Source organism: Pelobates fuscus, chromosome 4 (assembly GCF_036172605.1).
Source record: "Pelobates fuscus isolate aPelFus1 chromosome 4, aPelFus1.pri, whole genome shotgun sequence".
NCBI lineage: Eukaryota > Metazoa > Chordata > Amphibia > Anura > Pelobatidae > Pelobates > Pelobates fuscus.
This window is the reverse complement of record NC_086320.1, coordinates 55175120-55199219: the sequence shown is the minus strand read 5'-3', so window position 1 is coordinate 55199219 and position 24100 is coordinate 55175120. Positions and strand designations below refer to the sequence as shown.

At 41.5% G+C, this 24100-nt stretch overlaps 1 protein-coding gene across 1 annotated transcript in view; it reads right to left on the bottom strand.

Annotated features, from left to right (window-relative positions):
- NCALD (neurocalcin delta) overlaps positions 1-24100 on the bottom strand; it is a 124950-nt gene that overhangs the window by 8876 nt on the left and 91974 nt on the right. The window contains exons 2-3 of the mRNA XM_063451194.1: positions 20327-20723; positions 11102-11207 (exon numbers count right to left, since the gene is read on the bottom strand). Coding sequence (XP_063307264.1) covers positions 11102-11207; positions 20327-20704 — 484 coding nt within the window. The 5' untranslated portion in view covers positions 20705-20723. The remainder of the gene's footprint in view (positions 1-11101; positions 11208-20326; positions 20724-24100) is intronic.

The window sequence follows — 24100 nt, the reverse complement described above, 5'->3', positions numbered from 1 at the left end:
ACCCCTGGTGTCCATGCACAATCACAGCAATTGTTCTGTGTTCCAGCTAAAATCAGGAGGCTCACGAGAGAAATATTTAGTGCTGGATTAAGGTTGTTGTGAGTGTTGTGTGTGTGGTAGCTGAGTGTTGTGTGTGAGAATGTGCAGAGAAGGGTGAGGGCTGTATGGGTGGGAGCCTAAGTGTGTCTGTGTGTGCGCTTGTTGAGAGTTGTGTGCTGGTTGTATTGTGTGTGTGTGTAGGTGAATCTGAGTGTTGTGTGTGTATGTTCTTCCCCCACTCCTGGTTACCTTCCTTGGTGTTTCAGTGGAGTGTGAGCTTGATACCTGGTGGTCCAGCGGGGGAGCTTTGTGAACCGCACCAATAGAGCAGATCACTTTAAGAGTGCCCTCCCGGTTCCAGCACTCTGATTTATCAAGAAGTGTCAGAGGGCCACAAAAGCGCCCTTACAGGGACACTATAGTCACCTGAACAACTTCAGCTTAATGAGGTTGTTCAGGTGAGTGCTACAGCTACCCGGAGCCTTTTTCTTGTAAGCACTGTATTTTCTGAGAAAATGCAGTGTTTACATTGGAAGCTTGGAACACCTCTTGTTGCAGTCAATCAGACGGCCACCAGAGGGACTTCCGAGTTCAGAGGCCCTAAAAAGGCCTCCCGTCCGATGCATTCTGGGTGAATGCATCAGACGGGCTATCAGCACACAAAGCACTGTGAACGCGCTTTGTGTGCTGACAGCCTGTCAGCACTGCTGTGGGCGTGGCTTCAGCTGACAGCTTCAGCTTCAGCTGACAGCTGAAGCCCGAACCCACAGGGACGATTACTGTCCACAATAGTGGTTGAAGGGGGGGGGGGGGGGAGACCTACTCTCCTTCCCCCCCCCGGCCCCCACCGCTGTGCGGCGGGTGGGGGCCCTAAAATTATCAATAAGGGGGGAGAACTACTGCCCCCCCCCCCCGGCCCCCACCCCTGTGCGGCGGGTGGGGGCCCTAAAATTATCAATAAGGGGGGGACCTATTGTCCCCCCCCGGCCCCCACCCCTGAGCGGTGGGTGGGGGCCCTAAAATTATCAATAAGGGGGGAGAACTACTGTCCCCCCCCCCGGCCCCCACCCCTGTGCGGCGGGTGGGGGCCCTAAAATTATCAATAAGGGGGGGACCTATTGTCCCCCCCCGGCCCCCACCCCTGAGCGGTGGGTGGGGGCCCTAAAATTATCAATAAGGGGGGGGACCTACTGTCCCCCCCCCCGGCCCCCACCCCTGTGCGGCGGGTGGGGGCCCTAAAATTATCCCCGGCCCCCACCCCTGAGCGGTGGGTGGGGGCCCTAAAATTATCGATAAGGGGGGGACCTACTGTCCCCCCCCGGCCCCCACCCCTGTGCGGCGGGTGGGGGCCCTAAAATTATCAATAAGGGGGGGACCTACTGTCCCCCCCCGGCCCCCACCCCTGTGCGGCGGGTGGGGGCCCTAAAATTATCAATAAGGGGGGGACCTACTGTCCCCCCCTGGCCCCCACCCCTGTGCGGCGGGTGGGGGCCCTAAAATTATCGATAAGGGGGGGACCTACTGTCCCCCCCCGGCCCCCACCCCTGTGCGGCGGGTGGGGGCCCTAAAATTATCAATAAGGGGGGGACCTACTGTCCCCCCCGGCCCCCACCCCTGTGCGGCGGGTGGGGGCCCTAAAATTATCAATAAGGGGGGGACCTACTGTCCCCCCCCGGCCCCCACCCCTGAGCGGCGGGTGGGGGCCCTAAAATGATCAATAAGGGGGGGACCTACTGTCCCCCCCGGCCCCCACCCCTGAGCGGTGGGTGGGGGCCCTAAATACAAAGGGGGGGGGGACCCTAGTTAACCCTCCCCCCCCAAAAAAAAAATTATCTCCCTACCTACCCCCCTCACCCTAAAAATAATGAGGGGGGGAACATTAACTAAAAACCTGTAAAAAAAAAATAAATAAAAAGAGATAAAAAAAACTTACCATTCGATGTTTTCTTTCTTCTAAAATCTTCTTTCTTCAGCCCAAAAAAGGCCAAATAAAAATCCATAATAACCGACGCAATTAAAAAAAAAAAAAAAAAAAAAAAACGAGCGCAAAAAAAATAATCCATCTTCACCCATGGAGGGCTCCGCGCAGACTGAGCTCCGCAGGGTGGGGAAGGCTTATAAAGCCTTGCCCCGCCCTGCAATTAGGCTAAGAACACTCTGATTGGTGGGTTTAAACCAATCAGAGTGCTCTTTGTCATTTTACAAGCGTGGGAAAGTTCTTTGGAATTTCCCCACGCTTGTAAAATGACACAGAGCACTGTGATTGGATGGATTTCAAGCCATCCAATCACAGTGCTCTGTGTCATTTTACAAGCGTGGGAAAGTTCTTTGGAATTTTCCCACGCTTGTAAAATGACACAGAGCACTGTGATTGGATGGCTTGAAACCCATCCAATCACAGTGCTCTGTGTCATTTTACAAGCGTGGGGAAATTCCAAAGAACTTTCCCACGCTTGTAAAATGACAAAGAGCACTGTGATTGGATGGCTTGAAATCCATCCAATCACAGTGCTCTGTGTCATTTTACAAGCGTGGGAAAATTCCAAAGAACTTTCCCACGCTTGTAAAATGACACAGAGCACTGTGATTGGATGGCTTGAAATCCATCCAATCACAGTGCTCTGTGTCATTTTACAAGCGTGGGAAAATTCCAAAGAACTTTCCCACGCTTGTAAAATGACAAAGAGCACTCTGATTGGCTCAAACCCACCAATCAGAGTGTTCTTAGCCTAATTGCAGGGCGGGGCAAGGCTTTATAAGCCTTCCCCACCCTGCGGAGCTCAGTCTGCGCGGAGCCCTCCATGGGTGAAGATGGATTATTTTTTTTTGCGCTCGTTTTTTTTTTTTTTTTTTTTAATTGCGTCGGTTATTATGGATTTTTATTTGGCCTTTTTTGGGGCTGAAGAAAGAAGATTTTAGAAGAAAGAAAACATCGAATGGTAAGTTGATTTTATCTCATTTTTTCTTTTTTACAGGTTTTTAGTTAATGGTCCCCCCTCATTATTTTTAGGGTGAGGGGGGTAGGTAGGGAGATATTTTTTTTTTGGGGGGGGAGGGTTAACTAGGGTCCCCCCCCTTTGTATTTAGGGCCCCCACCCACCGCTCAGGGGTGGGGGCCGGGGGGGGACAATAGGTCCCCCCCCTTATTGATCATTTTAGGGCCCCCACCCTCCGCTCAGGGGTGGGGGCCGGGGGGGACAGTAGGTCCCCCCCCTCATTGATAATTTTAGGGCCCCCACCCGCCGCACAGGGGTGGGGGCCGGGGGGGGGACAGTAGGTCCCCCCCTTATTGATAATTGTAGGGCCCCCACCCGCCGCTCAGGGGTGGGGGCCGGGGGGGGGGACAGTAGGTCCCCCCCCTCATTGATAATTTTAGGGCCCCCACCCGCCGCACAGGGGTGGGGGCCGGGGGGGGACAGTAGGTCCCCCCCCTTATTGATAATTTTAGGGCCCCCACCCGCCGCACAGGGGTGGGGGCCGGGGGGGGACAGTAGGTCCCCCCTTATTGATAATTGTAGGGCCCCCACCCGCCGCTCAGGGGTGGGGGCCGGGGGGGGACAGTAGGTCCCCCCCCTTATTGATAATTGTAGGGCCCCCACCCGCCGCACAGGGGTGGGGGCCGGGGGGGGACAGTAGGTCCCCCCCCTTATTGATAATTGTAGGGCCCCCACCCGCCGCTCAGGGGTGGGGGCCGGGGGGGGACAGTAGGTCCCCCCCTCATTGATAATTTTAGGGCCCCCACCCGCCGCTCAGGGGTGGGGGCCGGGGGGGGGACAGTAGGTCCCCCCCCTTATTGATAATTGTAGGGCCCCCACCCGCCGCACAGGGGTGGGGGCCGGGGGGGGACAGTAGGTCCCCCCCCTTATTGATAATTGTAGGGCCCCCACCCGCCGCTCAGGGGTGGGGGCCGGGGGGGGACAGTAGGTCCCCCCCTCATTGATAATTTTAGGGCCCCCACCCGCCGCACAGGGGTGGGGGCCGGGGGGGGGACAGTAGGTCCCCCCCCTTATTGATAATTTTAGGGCCCCCACCCGCCGCTCAGGGGTGGGGGCCGGGGGGGGCAGTAGGTCCCCCCCCATTGATAATTTTAGGGCCCCCACCCGCCGCACAGGGGTGGGGGCCGGGGGGGGGACAGTAGGTCCCCCCCCTTATTGATAATTTTAGAAAGCGAGCTGAGCTGTCAGTCAGACAGCTCAGCTCGCGAACGCGCATTCCGCGCACATGCGCGGTAAAGCGCTCAGGTTCTTCATAGGGCGGCATTCAATGCCGCTCTATGAAGAACGCGATTGGTCCAGCGCGAAGCCGTCCCATTGGGCCCCGCGATTTCGTCATTTTGACGAAAAAGGGGGCGCGGCCTAGCGGGGAGCTCGGCGCTGGAACGGAGGTAAGTTTTTAATATAAAACCACCGAATTTTTTTTTTTAATTAATGAAAGTTCATATAAAAGCAAGAAGGAAGGCTGGGGGACCTGTCTTTCTTGCTTTTATATGGTGACTATAGAGTCCCTTTAAAGTGATCTGTACAAGCAGTGCAGGGAGATATTTGATCTCTAACTCAGCTAAAGTCACAGCTTGGCTATTTTAACCTAAATTTTGCAATTTTATTTTTGAATTCATTGCAATTCAGTTTTTAATAGGTAAAATCCCTGTGAAAGCATTTTTATGTGTGGAGTGGTGTCTTCATTCCATTATCTAAAACAACACACATTTGTACCAAGCAGTTACATACTTGTGGCTCCACAGTATGTACAGGGTGAGCCAAATTTCAGAGTATGGTTGGGGAAGTCAATAACTATTTTTTTTAATGAACCAATTTCATGATATTACATACAATGAATGCCTAATGTATGAAGGTTTGTGGAAGATGACATCTTTTAAATGGGCTTCATTTTCTGCCTGGCAAAGTCGGGCTCTTTCGATTGCATTGTTCATAACATCAGTTAATGTTTTAGGCTCGAACGTTTGAATTTATGCACAGATATTCCCCTTGAGCTGCTCAGTTTGTTCACAAAACCTTTGTTTAGGTATCCCCAAAGCAAGTAATCGGGAACTGAAAGGTACGTCAAACGTTGCGGCCAATTAATCAGTGTATTTCTTGAAATCATCTGATCACTGAAGTGTTGTATCAGGAGGTCCATTATGGTCCTCACAGTATTGGCAATTTTCCATAACAGCACGTAAAAAATGTTCCATCATATCCCAATTTCTCACACCCAAAAAATTCCACTATTTTTACTCATTGTTCCTTGTGAAATTACCCATGATGAGTCTCCCAAGACTTAATTATAATACGTACCTGCAACAAATAATTGATATAACAAGTTATTTACCTGTCAGATACTACTCTGAATTGTGTCCCACCCTGAATAAATGGAATGTGTTTCTATAAAGCATATATTTGCACTGACTGCATTTGTATGTTTAATGAGTATTGTGTGTAACTAATAATGTGTGCAATTATGTATGTTTACGGTGTCTGTGTGTGTCATAATATAAAAAAAGCTATTGGGAGCCATGTTATTCAGGACTCCGAAGACAATAGCACTTCAGTGGATGGTGAATGTGGCTGGGGGAATATCTCTGCACCCACATGTAAGATTTAGTCAATACTGCACCTGGCAACCCACAAACTTTCAGAGGTAAGAGCAGGGCCGGATTAAGAGTCCATTGGGCCTGGTGCTGACAATTACGATGGGCTTAATTACAGAATCATATTGACAGAAAACAATAAAACAGTCAGACCTCCCCCAAGTATCATATGGATGTGGTGCTGGAGGAAACACAGGATGCATTTATAAGAATAAACATACCCTATGCTAATCTCTTGCGATCATCTCTCAACCAAACCCATAGCAACTGTGAAGCAGAATGCCGTTGAGTGGGGTAAAAGGAGGTGGGCCAGTGATGAAAATCACGTAAATGACTCTGCCCAAAGGGGGTGGAGCCACCCAGAGAAGCAATGGGACTGCCCAAATAATTGGAAGGTCAGACTTGCGTAAGTGCATTCCAGGCTGGCTGCAAGTCACGCAGACCTGGCCAATTATGAGCAGACTATGCAGACAGCGTTGTTTAAGCACCCTGAGCTTGACACGAATGCGTCTAATTATGCACTTGATTAACGCTTTCTGGGGACAGTTCCCTAGTGTCCCACAGCATTCACTTTTCCAATCCTCTCCTTTCCTTCTTAACAGCGGGCTGATTCTACTGCTAAGCAGCCTGGGGCAGAGGAAAAGTAGTAGTTGTGATTCTAAAATTAAGGGGAAATGCTACATTGTTATAGAAACCGGAGCAGTAAGAGAATTTGCACAGTGCAAGTTAGGCTTACCTGAACTAATTTATAGTCACACAATCCATACAAGTTTTGTTACCCTATATCTCTCCAAATACTCCCATACGTTATTCCCTGTACACAAAGCAGCTCCATTAGCCCCTATGTTAATCTGACCAGCCAACATGTAGTCACACCATAAATACTGCTGGTGAAGGTCATTAAACCGACATCTTGAAGAGTGCCCTTGTGGTTCCACACACGGGGTCATCAAGAAGCGCAGAGGGACTGCGAGGGTGCCCTTAAAGTGATTTGTACCGGATATTGGTACAGACTACAACACTTTCTCTGTGAAGATCTCCCTGTCGGTTCAAAGGCGCACATTATGTATGCAATTTGACATGGTAAAACTTGAATATTATGGTAAAACTTGAATATTATGAAGTTCTCTACTGCCTCGTCTTTTTCTCAAGCCAGAACGAGTGAGGACTGATGACCATAATGTTCTCATGCTCAGTAAAAGCCTATTGCATCAATCTATACATGCACAAGAAGATCTCTATTCCTTCTCACAGGCTCTTCTATAGGATCTATGGATCTTCCATAGACCACTGTCTGTATTCTATTCTTCTTCATGCAACACAACATAATGGCATCATACATGTAAAATAGGCTCTTGTAAGCCATGTCTGAACAGAGAAGTTCTGATTTATGGAAGGTGTTACATTGGTCCTTGGGCTTCTTCCAATTTTCAAGAGGAATTGTCACTTGGGAGAGGTTTAGTTTGAAAATGACCCCCAAAGTACAGAGCCAGATTATCCATTAAACAGCATAGGCAGTCGCCTAGGGCCCGGCTCAGACAGGGCCCCTTGTCTGTGGCTGGAGCTCCGGTTCTGGCTGCGAAGGATCATCCTTGAGAGAGTGAGATCACTTCAAATTTTGTAGTCAGCACTTCTATTGGGTGCAGACCACTTTAAGAGCTCCCTCATGGTTCCCCGACACTTCTCAATGAACCTCACAATACACTCACAATGAGAATCCCCTACACACACTTAGAAATACAACACACACACACACAGGCTCAGTAAAAGTATCACATCTGCATTAATGAACTTGTGTATCCACATCTCACTGTTTCAATTCCTTAATTTACATCTTAAAATATTGGTTTCTTTTTCATCAAGTAACTAAATCAATAACTGGTTGCTACATAAGAGACATTTTTTTTAAAGCACCATTTCAGATCCTTTCATTGGACACGTCTACACGGATTAAAAAAGTGAAATGAATCACTTCGATTTCAGTATCTTCTGTGCATTGAACCTACATGAGATCAGTTTGTGACCCGTGACGGTGAATGTGGTGATACATGGGATGAGATGCAGATCCAATAGATTTCCTCTTTTTCAGCAGCCTGTTCATTTATTACAGTAACCCCCTTTTAAAGTCGTCTCACCTCCTGGGTTTTATAACTTATAATGAAACTCATTATTTAATTAGGACATAAAAGCCATCTGATATTTGTGTTAATGGATTTCTCCATTATATATATTATGCTATTTATTATTTTATTTCCCTGAACAAGAAATGTGTTTGGAATACTGCATCCTCTGTGGTAATTGAACGCCCTCCTATCTTCAAAAAATGGATTTAAGGTTTATTTTTTGCCTAATTTAAATGTTACTTTTTGGCAAAGTTCTGGGAGGAGAATCTGGATAGCTCTATGTCTCAGGACCATGCTCATTAGCGGAGACTTCTATGGGCACGTTACAGTTCAACATGCAAGGGCTAAACATTTATTGTTATTAAAGACAGGTGTCACAGACTTGGCCTAATTTAAATCAAGAGTGTACATGCTTTATGCAAATTCTGACATTCTAATGCAGCTAGTTTCTAAATTAGGACCAGAGCCCACTATATTAAAAAATATGTAAGTATATTTGATTAAATCAAATTTCTGATTTACGATTTTCATGTAAATTTTCCATTATCCGACTGACAAAAGTGAAATTTAACTCACTAGTTGATTTTCCTTATCTAACACAACAGAGTTGCTTTGTATATCAGTAGCCGTGGTTACTGGGATTATTATCTCGGTGCAGTGGGTCACTCACAAAATATAGTCACGCTTTGTTAAAGAAACAAAAAGGAAGTTGCCCCAATCTCGCATGCAACACTGCACTATGATGATCGAGGCCCCTGGCAGTCAGTATAAAGGGGAACAACTGTTACAGATCATATTTGTATTTTAAGGGGAAGATTGCAAACTTTTGGGCCGTGTGATACCCACAGTAACAGTATTTGTCAGCTTATCAAACTAATTTGAGCTTTTCTAATCAACTATATAAATAAGTAATGTTATGTCAATAATTAATGGATTAAAATGTTGCCAGTTAAACCGTCTTACTCTGTAAGAAACAAACAAAACAAAAAACCCGACAAATGTGCTGTAGTTGTATAACATGTATTTGAGATTCAGATAGAACCTTGACATTAAAAGGACACTTCAGCACCATAACCGCTACAATAGTAGTAAAAGGCTTTGGAGGGTAGGACACAAATACAAACTACAGCGTTCCTTTAACAACACACACAAATTTAAAGGTACACTCAACCCATCAAAACCATTACCATCAGGGCCGTCTATAATATGAATAGGACCCTGGGCAAAGCATTTTCTTGGGCCCCCTAGGCCCTGCCCCCCCCCCCCAATTACGCCCAACCCCCAATCACACTGACAGACCTTCTGACACATACACACACACAGACAGATATATTAAAACATTCGCAGATACATACTGACACACATACACTGACACACAAATATATACTTATATACATTCAGACATACTGACACACACATACACATACACTGACAGATATACTGAAACACACACAGACAGATATATTAAAACATTCGCAGATACATACTGACACACAAATATATACTAATATACATTCAGACATACTGACACACACATACACATACACTGACAGATATACTGAAGCACACACAGACAGATATACTGAAACACACACAGACAGATATACTGAAACACAGACAGACAGATGTATTGACACACACAGACATTCTGACACACACACACACAGACATTCTGACACACACACACAGGGATACTGACACACACACACACAGGGATACTGACACACACAGGGATACTGACACACAAGGCATACTAACATACACACCGACAGGCATGCTGGCACACACACACTGACATACACACACACAAACATAATGACACACATACTGACACACACACACAGACATACTGACATACACACACACACACACACACACACATACTGACATACACACACTGACACACACACACACACACAGACATACACACACTGACACACACACACACACACACAGACATACACACACACACACAGACATACACACACACACACAGACATACTGACATACACACACACATACTGACATACTGACACACACACAGAGATACTGACATACACACACAGACATACTGACACACACACACTCAGACACTGACATACACACACAGATATACTGACATACACACACAGACATACTGACACACACACACACAAACATACTGACACACACACAGACACTGACATACACAGACATACTGACACACACACACACACACAAACATACTGACACACAGACACTGACATACACACACAGACATACTGACACACACAGACATACTACTGACACACACACACACACATTTAGCCACCCTCCAGGTTCTTACCTTTTCCTGGAGGTGGTTTCCCTGGGGTCCAGTGGCAGGCTGAGGCAGATGGGAGTTCTCCTCTGGAACTCCCCTCCTCCTGCCTTTCTCCTCCCGCGCGGCTCTTATCTCCGGTGGGAGGAAGTGACGCGCGGCACTCACTTCCTCCCAGCCGGTACAGGAAGGGGCCCGCTCACGCTGTTTAAGCGTCACAGCGCCCGACCGGGCCCCTGCACACACATGCTTACCGGGTGGCCCGGGTGCATGGTCCACCCAGGGGGGATCTTTAGTTGGCGGGCCGGGTAGATGGGGGCTGCTCAAATCGCGGGGCCCACGGGGCAGCTGCTCAGGGGCCCCCCAGGAGCAACTGGGCCCGGGGCAGCTGCCCCGTTTGCCCCGCGCTAAAGACGGCCCTGATTACCATACAGTTTATTGTGTAAACTCTGTGTTCACATTTGGTTGTAAAATAAAGAACTGAAATAGCTCATTATCTCGGTGAAATCAAAGAGTGAGTTTAAGGCTTAAGGTTCAAAGAGCATGACAAAAACCAGATAGATTATACCTAAAGCTCCTTGTACCATAACCACTACAATAAAGGACAATGGTTATGGTGCTTAAAGTTTCCATTAAATGTTTAATGGAACTATTTCAGTCCAAAAATTAGATAAAATTAGACCTATTTAGAAGAAGAACGTTTGAGTAGATTATGACAATAATAAAAAGCTTAGTGACAGGTGACATATCAGGAATGTTGCTTACATAGTAATGACTTGCTTCAATTAAATCTATCCGTCTTAATGTACAGTAATTACACAAAATGATGGAATTATACAGATATTTATAGGCTGCATAATGCAGATAGAGTGTTCACTGTCTTTGCTTTTAAATGTCAGTGCTATATTTGAAAAAAAATTTTTTAAATTATTTTAAAAGTTTATCCAAAAATATTAAAAGCGGGTCTTAATCTGAATCATCCATGGGTAAATATTTAGCATTTATTCTATCCAAGTCTGTACTGTCACTGCAGTCTTCGTGATAGACACGTACCGTCTCTGTTGGTATCCATTTGCCGAAAGATTTTCTCAGTTCTTTTTTCTGGTGTTGACTCATCCTCGGGCATTTTCATTACAGATGAAACCATCTTATAGATTGCCTGCAGAGCGAAAATAACAAAAATAAATAAATAACTCCTCAGATGAGACACTTATTTTGTTACGAGTGTGTTACATACTCACAGAACAATTTGCTATTGTATTTGAAGTCCTCCCCTTTTTAGCCAATCAAATGCTGCCAATAAGTGTTTGGTCCCTCAAGTGTTGCTCTTTAAGAATGTCATTTTTTTTTGTTTGAATAGCACAGATCAACCCTATAATTTGTTTTTCTTTCCTGCTGACCCACTTTTATAGCAGCTAGACATATTTGGTGCCTATGTGTGTTTCTCAGAACTATACCAATAGAATGGTAGCATTTGTTTTCATAATGTATTGTAAAGTTAATTTAAAGGAGCACTCAAAGCCACAAGAGCTCATTGTAGTGGTTATGATGCTATAGGTCTATACCACCCTACTATTGTGCTTCAGTGTAAAATAAAATAGTATTGTTTCTGCATTACCAGTGCTAAGGAGGAGAGGCGGGCCGGGACTTTGGGTGTTGAGAAGAATTTGTGTTTTTGTCATACTGTTCCATGTGATTTTTAGAAACATCCATAGAACAGGAAAATCAAATCAGGACTACGTCAACACCATGGATGACCAGATACAGAGGAGGGAGATTGGGACTTCAGACATATCTATGCTGCATTACTAAAAAAATATTCCTAAAAGTTGAAAAGTTAAAGGGACACTATAGTCACCTGAACAACTTTAGCTTAATGAAGCAGTTTTGGTGTATAGAGCATGCCCCTGCAGCCCCACTGCTCAATCCTCTGCCATTTAGGAGTTAAATCCCTTTGTTTATGAACCCTAGTCACACCTCCCTGCATGTGATTTGCACAGCCTTCCATAAACACTTCCTGTAAAGAGAGCCCTATTTAGGCTTTCTTTATTGCAAGTTCTGTTTTATTAAGATTTTCTTAGCCCCTGCTATGTTAATAGCTTGCTAGACTCTGCACGAGCCTCCTGTGTGTGATTAAAGTTCAATTTAGAGATTGAGATACAATTATTTAAGGTAAATTACATCTGTTTGAAAGTGAAACCAGTTTTTGTTTTCCATGCAGGCTCTGTCAATCATAGCCAGGGGAGGTGTGGCTAGGGCTGCATAAACAGAAACAAAGTGATTTAACTCCTAAATGACAGTGAATTGAGCAGTGAAATTGCAGGGGAATGATCTATACACTAAAACTGCTTTATTTAGCTAAAGTAATTTAGGTGACTATAGTGTTCCTTTAATTGTTCATGTTGCATTACTGCGGGCATTGAATCCCTCAAGTGTCTCACAGATGTTTTGATATGTTGAAGTGTATCACAGAGCTGCTGAGTTCTTTGACTCAAATTAATAGAATGTAGTCCATCTCTAAAAGACTGTTTCAATTACAAAAATTACATAAATGCCTTCAATAGGCTTGTAAGTAAACAAAAATGTCAGATGTATCTTTGGCTATATATACTGTTAAAAACATGGGGAGGGATCAAATGTTCATTTCTCTGGCACCAATATTCTTAACTCCACACACCCAATGTACAGTGCTAGAATTTCGTGAGCAGATCCTTTGCATTGTGCCACATAATGAAAATATATATAACAATTCAAGCAAACTCAAAACACTTCTATAGCCTGTGTGTGTGCTTCCTATTTGAAGACAGCAGATATCATCCTGGGTGCATTAATGAGATATTATTGTGTAGAATTCTATACCTATAGCATTGATTAAAGGGACAATAAGCACCAAAACAACCTTAGCTTAACGATGCAGCTTTGATGTATAAATCATGTCCCTGCAATCTCACTGCTCATTGCCCTACCATTTAAGAGTTACTTTGTTTATGCAGCTGTAGCCACACCTGCCCTGCATGTGACCTACACAGTCTACCTACACATTTCCTGTAAAGAGATATCTAATGTTAAAACTTCCTTTACTGCACAGTCTGTTTATTTTAAAGTTGCTGATTTTTTAAATCTGCTGCTCTGTTAATAGACTGCTAGAGCGTGTAGGAGAGCCTCCTTTGTGTGATTAAAGTTCAATTACCAGAGATAAAAACTTCTAAAGTAAACACATCATGCTATCACATCTGATTGAAAATAAAACCATTTTGTCATGTATTGTGTGCGAGTCATCGCCAAAATGCCATATGACTAGAGCTGAATCAATGAGACAAAAAGTGATAACTCCTAAAATGGCAGAGGATTGAGCAGTGAGACTGCAGTCGCACGATCTATACACCAAAACTGCTTCATTAGGATAAAGTTGTTTTGGTGCTTAGTGTATCCCTTTAAAGGTATTTGACTGGAGTTTAGTATTAAAATAGTTCTCTATAGCTTTCAGTTAAAGATTCAAATGAACTGATTGTTTACTGCAAAATGTTATCATGATTAAATTGCTTTTGGAAATCACTTTAGACAGGCAGTAACATGATGATGAAGCTTGTTATCTTAATGTAGACATTTCATGTACAAAATTAACACTTTTTCAGGGGAATCCACCATTTGTACTATACAATGTTATTTAAATGTATGATGTTTTTGGAAACAACATAGTTTGAAAAAACAAAAAAACAAAACACAGCTTCTAAATTTACAAGAAAATAATCACACAATTGAAAAGGGCACATTTTCCTTAAATATATTAGAAAAATATAGTTCTTGAACTGCAATCAGGAAGCAAAGATTGTTTGATCATTAGTAAACAGCAGATACAAGAGAACAAAAGCTGTACAAGAATTTTGTCTGAAAAGAATCTGAAAAGCTAAATTAAAGGACATTTTGTGAGCATCAAGATACAGCTTAGAAAAAGCATCATGATTATTAAGGGACATTTTTTTTTATTTTACAGTAGGGCCGAGATACAATACTTAGATACGTGTTAACAGTTGTCGATTTGCTGATAACAATGTCAAAGCAGTCACAATATCACAGCTCTGATACTTTCATTCCAACATCACAATACTATTATCAGATCTGTGACACATCGGCCATATACCTTGCATTAAAACAGTCTAGTCTCAGCCCTTACGAGAGGATTTATTAACTTTTTAACAGGACCATTAAAAACCTAGCTTATTAGCACCTCGAAGAACATGGCAAGAAACAAGCCCAGAAGTTTTCTAATGTATAGCCAATACCCCAAAGTTTCATTTTAGTGCTTGCAACATTAACTAATGACTCTTTAATAATCAATTATACCAATTACATGACCAATAAGCACTAACTACAATAGAACACAGCAAAATCAATAACTTAATAAACATGTTTCAACATTTTAAATACACACACACACACACACTGCAATGCTCCTATCAAGCATAATGACACATCCGTTATCCATTACCCACACCAATGCACTTGACTGTCCATAATCTCAGTAGGAGAACTAGCCAAACTAGGAAAGATAACAGGTTATGGATGCAAGATAAGGGTTGTTGAATGTTAGAAGAGGGCTGCCTAGGAGTACATGAGTATAATAAGGTAGGGGATGAGTGAAACGTAATTGGAATATGCCAGGTTGTAGAATGCATTGAATACTAGCGTAAAGAATTGGAAAATAGAGTTCTGGAAATTAGGAAATGAACAGTGAAGCCCTAAGATTTTTGAGAAGGATTCCTCTTTTGAGTTTGTAGAAGTAGAATCATGGAGTGTTGTAGAAGGTTTTGAGATGAGAATTGCAGTCATGGAGCTTGGTAAAAAAATGATGCAGTAGATAATGAGCTTTGCAGTGGATGTGTGTTACTGTGATTACATCACTACAGCAGTAATAATCACATTAACGTTCACTGATCAGACAACATTAAAACCAACTGCCTAAGATAGTGTAGTTGCCCCTTGTGCTGCCAAAACAGCTCTGATGCGTTGAGACCTGGTCTCCAGAAGACCTCCTGTGGTATCTGGCACCAAGAGATTAGCAGCAGATCCTTCAAGTAAAATTGCAAAGTGGGGCCTCCATGGATTGGATTTGTTGTCCCAGAACATCCCACAGATGCTCAGTCATATTGAAATCTAGGGAATTTGAAGGCGAAGGCAACACCTTGAACTCTGTCGTGTTGCTATTCCTTTCCTGAATCCATTCCTGAACATTGTTTTGCAGTGTGTCAAGGTGCTTTTTCCTGTTGAAAGAGGTTACTGCCATCAAGGCACACAATTGCCATGAACAGGTGTACGTGGTCTGCAATAATCTCTAGGTAGATGGTACGTGTCAAAGTAACATCCACATAAATTCCCCTCGGCCATCCATCTTATCTAAAAGATAATGTAATTCATCAGACCAGGAAATCTTGTTCCATTGCTTCATGGTCCAGTTCTGACGCTCACGTCCCCATTGAAGATGCTTTCAACTGTGGGCAGAGGGTCATTACGGGCACTTTGACCAGTCTGCGGTTACGTAGCCCCATACGCAGCAAACTGCGATGCACTATGTGTTCTTACACCTTTCTATCATGGTTAAGTTTTTCAGAAATTTGAGCTACAGTAGCTCTTCTGTATGATTAAGCCGTATGGGCTAACCTTCACTCCCTACTTGCATCAATGAGCTTTGTGCGCCCATGACCCGGACGTTGGTTCACTTGTCCTTCCTTGCACCACTTTTGGTAGGTAATAACCACTGCATACAGGGATCATCCCACAAGATTTGCCATGTTGGAGACACTCTGACCCAGTCATCTAGCCATCACTTTTTGGCCCTATTTGGTCACAGTCACTCAGATCTTTTTAGTTGCCTATTCTTCCTGCTTCCAAAACATGAAATTTAAGAACTGACTGTTTACTTGCTGCCTAATTCTGTCCCAAAATTATCCCTACAATATCCCAACCCATGACAGGTGCCAATGTAACAATATAGTGTGTTATATTTTGTTAAAGAGTAACAAAAAGTGATAATTATGTGTCTGAATTTTGCTGATTCGCTGTATGACATGTACCCTATTATTGCTGTTTCAAGCATTAAATACCTAAAATACTGAAGCCAACAGCATATCTATATAATTCAGTAAGATTTTCCCAGCTGTCAGCTGTGCCCAGCTTCACAAGAAATGCAGGAGTTGTGGGTCTGTGTTAGCATGCAGCTGTGTACAAATCTATCAGTTACTGAGATGACTGCCAGATAGACACAGAACCATAAGAACTTACAATCTAAACCAGTAGCAGTATTCCTATGACATCTGCAGCTTGGGCAAGTTGTGACCTTTTCTGTATATTCTTTGAAATGCTTATTTAATTTAATAGAATGACAGGTCGCTAATGTAGTATCCTGGTAGTATCCTGGTAGTAAGAGGCAAATATAAAATACATTTTAGGCGGCAAAAAAAGAAAACACAAATGCATATGTCTACATAGAACATGCTATTATGAGTGTAATGTTTTTGTAGATGTCTTTGGGTTCTGTGGCTGAGCATTACATTTTCACATAAGCTCACATACATCCATTTCCTTCCTGCCTTACTATATCTGACCCCTCTGAATGTTTGTTTGCTGTAATGAGATTGCCAGTCTATAAAAGTAAAAAAGAAATACTGTAAGCACCAAAACAACAGCGTAACAAAGCAGTTTAGTTGTATGGATTATGCTGATGCAGTCTCACTGCTTCATTCTCTGCCATTTAGGAGTTAAATCACTTTGTTCATGCAGCCTTAGCCACACCTCCCCATTTTTTACAGCACAATGTGTTTAGTTCAGAAGTTCTCTTGCTTGGTTCAACTTTAAATGGATACTCTATACACAAAAACAACTTTAGCTTAATGAAACTATTTTGGTTTATAGATCATGTCCCAGCAGTTGCACTGCTCAGTTCCCTGCCATTTAGGATTTAAATCACTTTATTTCTATTTTTGCAGCCTTAGCTGTTACTGACACAGCCTATATGAGAAAAATGTTTTAATTTTTACATTAGATCACTGGCCTCACAATATGTTTATGTGAGTATTTATGTCTCCTGCTCTGTTATTGAACTTCAATCGCACACAGGAGGCTCCTGAAGGCTCTAGTAGGCTGTTATAGAGATGAATATAAGAAATTCTAAATTAATGGTAGAGAATTTAGCAGAGACTGCAGGGGCATAATCTACACAGGTCTCCCAAAGGTCCTGATTTTGGTTGTAATCCTAGCACTATAGTATGAAAACAAAAGGATAAGGTCCAAAAAAATTGACCTAGGGTAAAGAGAATAAAACACACTAAAAGGTTAACCCCTCAACTGAAAAAAAGGACTCCACTAAAAAATCCTTATAGATGCAATAAAAAAAAACTGTATTAGATGGATAATCTAATGTGGTTTCAGGAGTGGTATATACCTTTAAATGTTAAATAACATGCAGCAATGCTATAATGACATGATCTGTCTTAAATGATCAAAATAAATGCAATATCAGTGTGCTTAATAACAATGAGTCCAATAGTATGAGAAATGTCTCTACATGGATACAATTGTATCACTTGAAATAAAAGTTTTACACGGACTGTGTAAAACTTTTATTTCAAGTGATACAACTGTATCCATGTAGAGACATTTCTCATACTATTGGACTCATTGTTATTAAGCACACTGATATTGCATTTATTTTGATCATTTAAGACAGATCATGTCATTATAGCATTGCTGCATGTTATTTTAACATTTAAAGGTATATACCACTCCTGAAACCACATTAGATTATCCATCTAATACAGTTTTTTTTTCTAGCACTATAGTAACCTATAGTGCCCCCCTCGCTTGCACGCCTCCGGGCATTACCTAGGTTAGGCTGTGCCTCCGCTCCTCCTCCCCGACGTCAGCTGACCTAATTTGTATGTACGGCACTTGCATTAGGACTACCGCATAGGAAAGCATTGAATTAATTATTATCCCTTTAATAAACAAACACTTAAAAAAAAATAAAAAAATAAAGAGCTATAAAACAGTAACAGGTACTATAGGGAGAACAACATAGAAAAGTAGATCTTATAGCAAGGTTTATCAGACAATGCAAACAGAGTGGCTTGGAACTGGAACTGTACTTTACAAGAGGACATTTAAATTAAAATTTCCTACCAAAGGAAGTGCGCGGTGGGCTAAGAACCCTAGAGCAATTGGCTTTTTTGCTTTGTGGAAAGCACACCGTGGGATAGTTTAAATGTAACAGTCACTAGCAGTTCCAATCTAAGACAGCCATCCCAATAGGTTCCATTTTATTTTTGAAGCACAGCGAGTCCTTTTCATAATGTCTTTTTCAAAAGTACTATTGAATTTTTGAGCAGCACTGAAATGTATTTGTGAGTTCATAGCGGACACTGCTGGGAGGCACAATGGGTCACTTGAGCACTGTGCCAGTCATATTGCTACGCGGCACTGGTTCCAGATTAGGTGTAATTTATTCTCAAACAAGCGGCCAAGAGTAATGAAATACCCAGTAGTTAATGAAAGGACAGCTATACAAATAAAGGTGAAAGAATTATTCAGTGAAGCTAGCATTAGTCTCTGCGCTGGAAAAACACTAACAGCTCAAGCATGGCAGTATGCGAGTGCGTGTGAATGTACGGGGGACGTCTCGGCATTTGTCAAACATACCAAATATAAAATCAAATGAGAGAAATTATATGCTGTAAATGTGTCAAGGGCTTTGATATAAACTCTGTAAAAAATTCAAACTCTGCATCTGATTTACTTAACTTTTTGATGTGGAATCAGGCTTTTAAAAAATTATTATTATATATTCATAATATATTCATTATGTCATTATGTTACCGGTAACATTAACAGGTCTTTCAGTTGTATGTATAATTCCTAGTTAAGAAGGGGCAGGATATCTGTATAAAGAAGTGTGAATTGTTCCCTTTAACAAAAAAAATCAAATTTTTATTTAAATTTTAACAAACATAACTGCATACAACATCAAATCCAAACCCGACAAGATAGCAAAAAATAAAAATAAAATAAAAGCCAATACGGCTGGTTGTAAAAAGAATTAAAAGGACACTACAGGTTCTGAAACAACTTTAGCTTAATTAAGCAGTTTTGGTGTATAGATCACGTTGTCTCACTGCTCAATTCTCTGCCACTTTGTTTATACAGTCCTAGTTAAACTTCCCTGCATGTGACTTGTACAGTCTTCCTAAACACTTCCTGTAGACATAGATCTAATATTTACACTTCCTTTATTGCACAGTCTGTTTAATTTAGCATTTCTTATCTCCTGCTCTATTAATAGCAGACACTAGAGCAGTGAGACTGCAATGGCATGATCTACACACCAAAACTGCTTAATTAAACTTAAGTTGTTTTGATGTTTATAGTATTCATTTAATAGATTCAAGTGTCATAGGGTCAGTTTGTTAAAAAAAAGTCCCATGTTCTGCATTATTCTATAAATACAGCACCATGGATGCAATAATTGCATGTTTATTTGTACTTAGCCAGTAGAATTTTCATAAGGTGAAATATATCTGCCAATATATGCTATGGAACCCTTTTCATATACATCATTTATACCCATTCCCTTTCTGTCAATCAATAATGTACGTTAAACCTGACGGGGTAGATAAATAGTATGCATGCAAAGTATCTAAGTCTTCCGGTACCAGAAGAGATATTTATTTGCAGATTTAAATATTTGCACATTGTAAAATAGCGGGGCAAACAAAGCAGCTATTTTCGGCTAAATGTTAAAAGCTGTTACAAAGTCACCACAACTTGCTGTGATCAGATCCTGCTCCTCGAACTTCTATTACAGCACACATAAAAAGGTCAAGCAAAAAAAAATAAAAATATATATATATATATATATATATATATAATAGTGAAAAAAACCAGCACTCAAGGACTTAGTAGAAAAACTAATAAACATAAAATATTTTATGTCCTGAGGAACGTTCATGAATATGAACTGAAACGTTGACTGTATTGGATTAAACTGCATGAGATTTTTTTCTACGAAGTCCTTGAGTGCTGGCTTTTTTCACTATTCTGCATGCTGTGCAGCTGAGCACCGGGCAAGGAATTACTTGGAAAGCTGGAGTGCAGAACCTTAATGAACTGTATATATATATATATAAATTTGTATTCGTTTTGTTGAGCAACTTATATATTCTCGGTTGTGTGTAAATTAACACTTTCATTAGCCCAAAATTGGAAAATAAAATATCATGGGGCACTTACTTGTACGATTTCCAACATTTCTGATTTACTGATGTAGCCATTACCATCCAGGTCGTACATGCTGAATGCCCATTTCAACTTCTGCTCCAATTTTCCCCTGGAGGTTACACTCAAAGCTATAATAAATTCTCTAAAATCAATTGTTCCATCACCATTGGCATCAAAAGTGCGGAATACATGTTCTGCGAACTTGGAAGCGTCCCCGTAAGGGAAAAAGTTCCCATATATTTTCTTAAACTCCTCCATCGTTAAGTGACCACTTGGACAGTCTCTCAAGAATCCTTTGTACCACTCCTGGATCTCGTGTTCTGTAAAGTCTGTGCTTTCTAGTAAATCTTGCATGACCTCAGGACGTAGTTTGCTATTCTGTTTCCCCATATTGATAGGACCTTTTCACCTAAAAATAAAAGGAACAACAAATTAATTTGACGTGCTTTATATTATTGTATCATTTTACAAAAACACAAATCATAGGAACATAGTTATCAATGATATTCCTTTAACCTAATTTTCCCCACATGTCACAGTCCGTGTTGATTAAAAAAACCCACAAAAAAAAAACAAAACAAAAAAACATTATAAGTAGCACTATTGTAACAAACTATATCTATATTATAAAATATTGCACATTCTCACATCAGATGTCGCATACTGCCAGTGTGAATTAATCTGGAATAGGATAACAATGTATATAGTATTATATATACAATTTTAGGCTGAGCAATACTAGTGACAGTGTCTAAGCCTGTCACTCAAGCTACTGTGATTAATTAGGAAGACTTAAGACACTTAGACATTGCCATCACTGGTATTGATTAGACCAAAACACTATATATAATAAATTATTGTCACACACTCACCAAACATTAAAGTGCACCTCTGGGTCCTGCCTTAACTTCCATGTGTGTTTGTGTGTCTGTATGAATGTGTGCATGTTACTGTATGACAATGTATCAGCATGGGTGTATGTATATGTCTGTATGAATTATTGTATGATTGTGTCTGGATGAGCATTTGTATGTGTGTCTGTGTGACTGTCTGTATATGTATGTATGTTATGACTGTGGCTGTATGAGTGTGTGTTTGCATGTGTGTCTGAATGACTAGGTGACCGCATGAGTGCGTATATGAGTCTTTATAGGTTTGTGTGTGTGTATGACGGTGTATGTATGAAATTGCTTGTGTTTTTATGACTATGTGTCTGTATGTATGTGTATGTGAGCTTGTACAAATTTTTGTATCTTTGTTTGTATGACTCTTTGAGATATATTTAAGTGTTGTTACAATATAAAACAGTTTTGTCACTGAAAAATAGCACATATTAAAAATATTATAATGTGTGCAAATGAAGCAACAGATAAGAATTACCATTACTCAATTAACATTTTTTTTTTATTACAAACACACAGCCCCCACACACACAATCACACACAGCTTCCCACACATAGCCACCATACACAATCACACTCTGCGTTCTCCTAGATAGCAACTATACACATTCACACTCACCCAGCCACACTCATAGCAGATGTATCCAACCACGCATACATCCCACGCATATCACACTCATCAACCCCTACACACCCAGCCAAACACACACACATCTCATACATGCCACACTAAAACACAGAGAATGGTCTGTGATACATTTATGTACTTTGCACATCACTGCACATAAAAAAACAAGAAACATACGTTACTAAGAGGGGTTAGGATGACAACATGAGTTATGGCACCGGGTGACACCAACCCTAGTGACGCCACTGAGAGGAGGAACGATATTAAGGAGTTAATCTATGACAACATAGGTGATTAAAAGAAGTCATAGTGCCTGGTGTATGTATTTGCAGTGTTTTGAAATCTTGCACATAAGGCATTTGACCCTTCTGCTCCCGGAGGAGTAACTCCTAAGGAAGCATCATTGGCGAGTTATTAGCCAATAGCCACCATAGAACATGAGGTTCAAGGTGGCTTCTATTAATGATGTTAATTCTGTTCATATTGGACACCTGACAGCAGCATGCCCAGCATGCAATGGCAGAATGCCCTCCCTCAATATTGCCCACATCCTGAACTGAGTCCTGCCCTTTTTTGGCCACACTCTGCTTCCAGCGAGGGCGAGGAGGATCGGGCTACAGGGAGAGCTTGCCCTCAGAGCTGGAACAGATGTGAGTTTTATAAATAGGTGGATCCAGCATAGTGACTCACTAAACACCAACTTCAAAGCACTCAAAATGTAATAAAAATAACAAAATAAAAAATAACACCTGACAGGCAAAAATAACAGGGATTTAGTTATATATGATGTATACGATTATGCTTTGCATAAGCTTGCCACAATACCAATGTTCATTATTTTGGCAGTCACTGTTCTAGCAACAATTAAGTATGCCAACAATTAAATATACTGGTGTCTTTAGGAACTCTTATCTGACTAAGTGACAAGTTAATTTTACTTCTCAATTCCCAATCAATAGTTTATTAATTAAACTCCAAATTGCAGAAAATTGATATCCAAATGACAAAATTTAGACTAAAGTGTTCCAGTAGATGAACCCGAGATTTTTCCAGATCAGCTATTTTTGCTTAAAGGACCACTTTAGGCACCCAGACCACTTCAGCTCAATGAAGTGGTCTGGGTGCCAGGTCACTCTAGTTTTAACCCTGCAGCTGAAAACATAGCAGTATGAGAGAAACTGCTATGTTTCACTGAGGGTTAATCCAGCCTCTAGTGGTTGTCTCACTGACAGCCGCTAAAGGCGCTTCCGCGATTCTCACTGTCAAAATCACAGTGAGAGGACTTGGACGTCCATAGGAAAGCATTGAGTAATGCTTTCCTATGGGCGGTTTGAATGCGAGCGCGGCTCTTGCCGCGCATGCGCATTCTGAGCTGATGGCAGGAGGAGGAGAGTTCCCCAGCGCCGAGGTAGCCCGGAAAGGTAAGTGGCTGAAGGGATTTTTAGCCCCTTCAGCCCAGCGGGAGACCTAATGACCCTATGGTGCCAGGAAAACAAGTTTGTTTTCCTGGCACTATAGTGGTCCTTTAAATTTTGCCACTTACATTTCAAATCACTTGCGGCCTTATGATCTCAGTGCTACAATAACACTAGCTTTATCAGTTATATTTAAAAGCAAAACAAAAAAAACATTTTTTATCAAGGTTGAACAAAACTAAACTAAAGCTGAGCCAAGTCAAAATTGAGTCACCTCTTAGTGGCTATCATCATTACCAGTGTTTGTAAGCCTTTTGCTCTCAATGGGGTATATGTAGAAAAACAGTTCTAGGTCAATGTTCTAAATGTAGAACAATCACCATGGAAACCAATGGAATGTTCCATTCTATGTACTCCCTTTATATTATACAAGCAATGCACAGACAACGCAAGCAAACGCTATATATACAATTTCATATACAAAGATTATTATAGAATGAATACCTTCTGAAACCGGAATATTAATACTATCAAGGCTCTATAAGCAATAATACGGCCGACTTTAACCTTTGAGGCAGGTTTACTTGTAGCAATTTTTGTTTGTTTTTTAAATATACTTCCTCTTTATTTAAAGACGGTACAAACCTATTTAATGTTATTGTTCTGTGAAAGTCTGTTTAGAATTTTATGTGTTTACAAATGTAAAAGCACATAAAAACGCTTTGTACTTTGGTACTGATCAAAGATGATATAATGCAAAATGAATAGGTCTTTTTGTAACAGAAAATTAATTGAATGTAACATTACTTGTGCTGAAAAAAAATGTCCTCAAATAACAAAA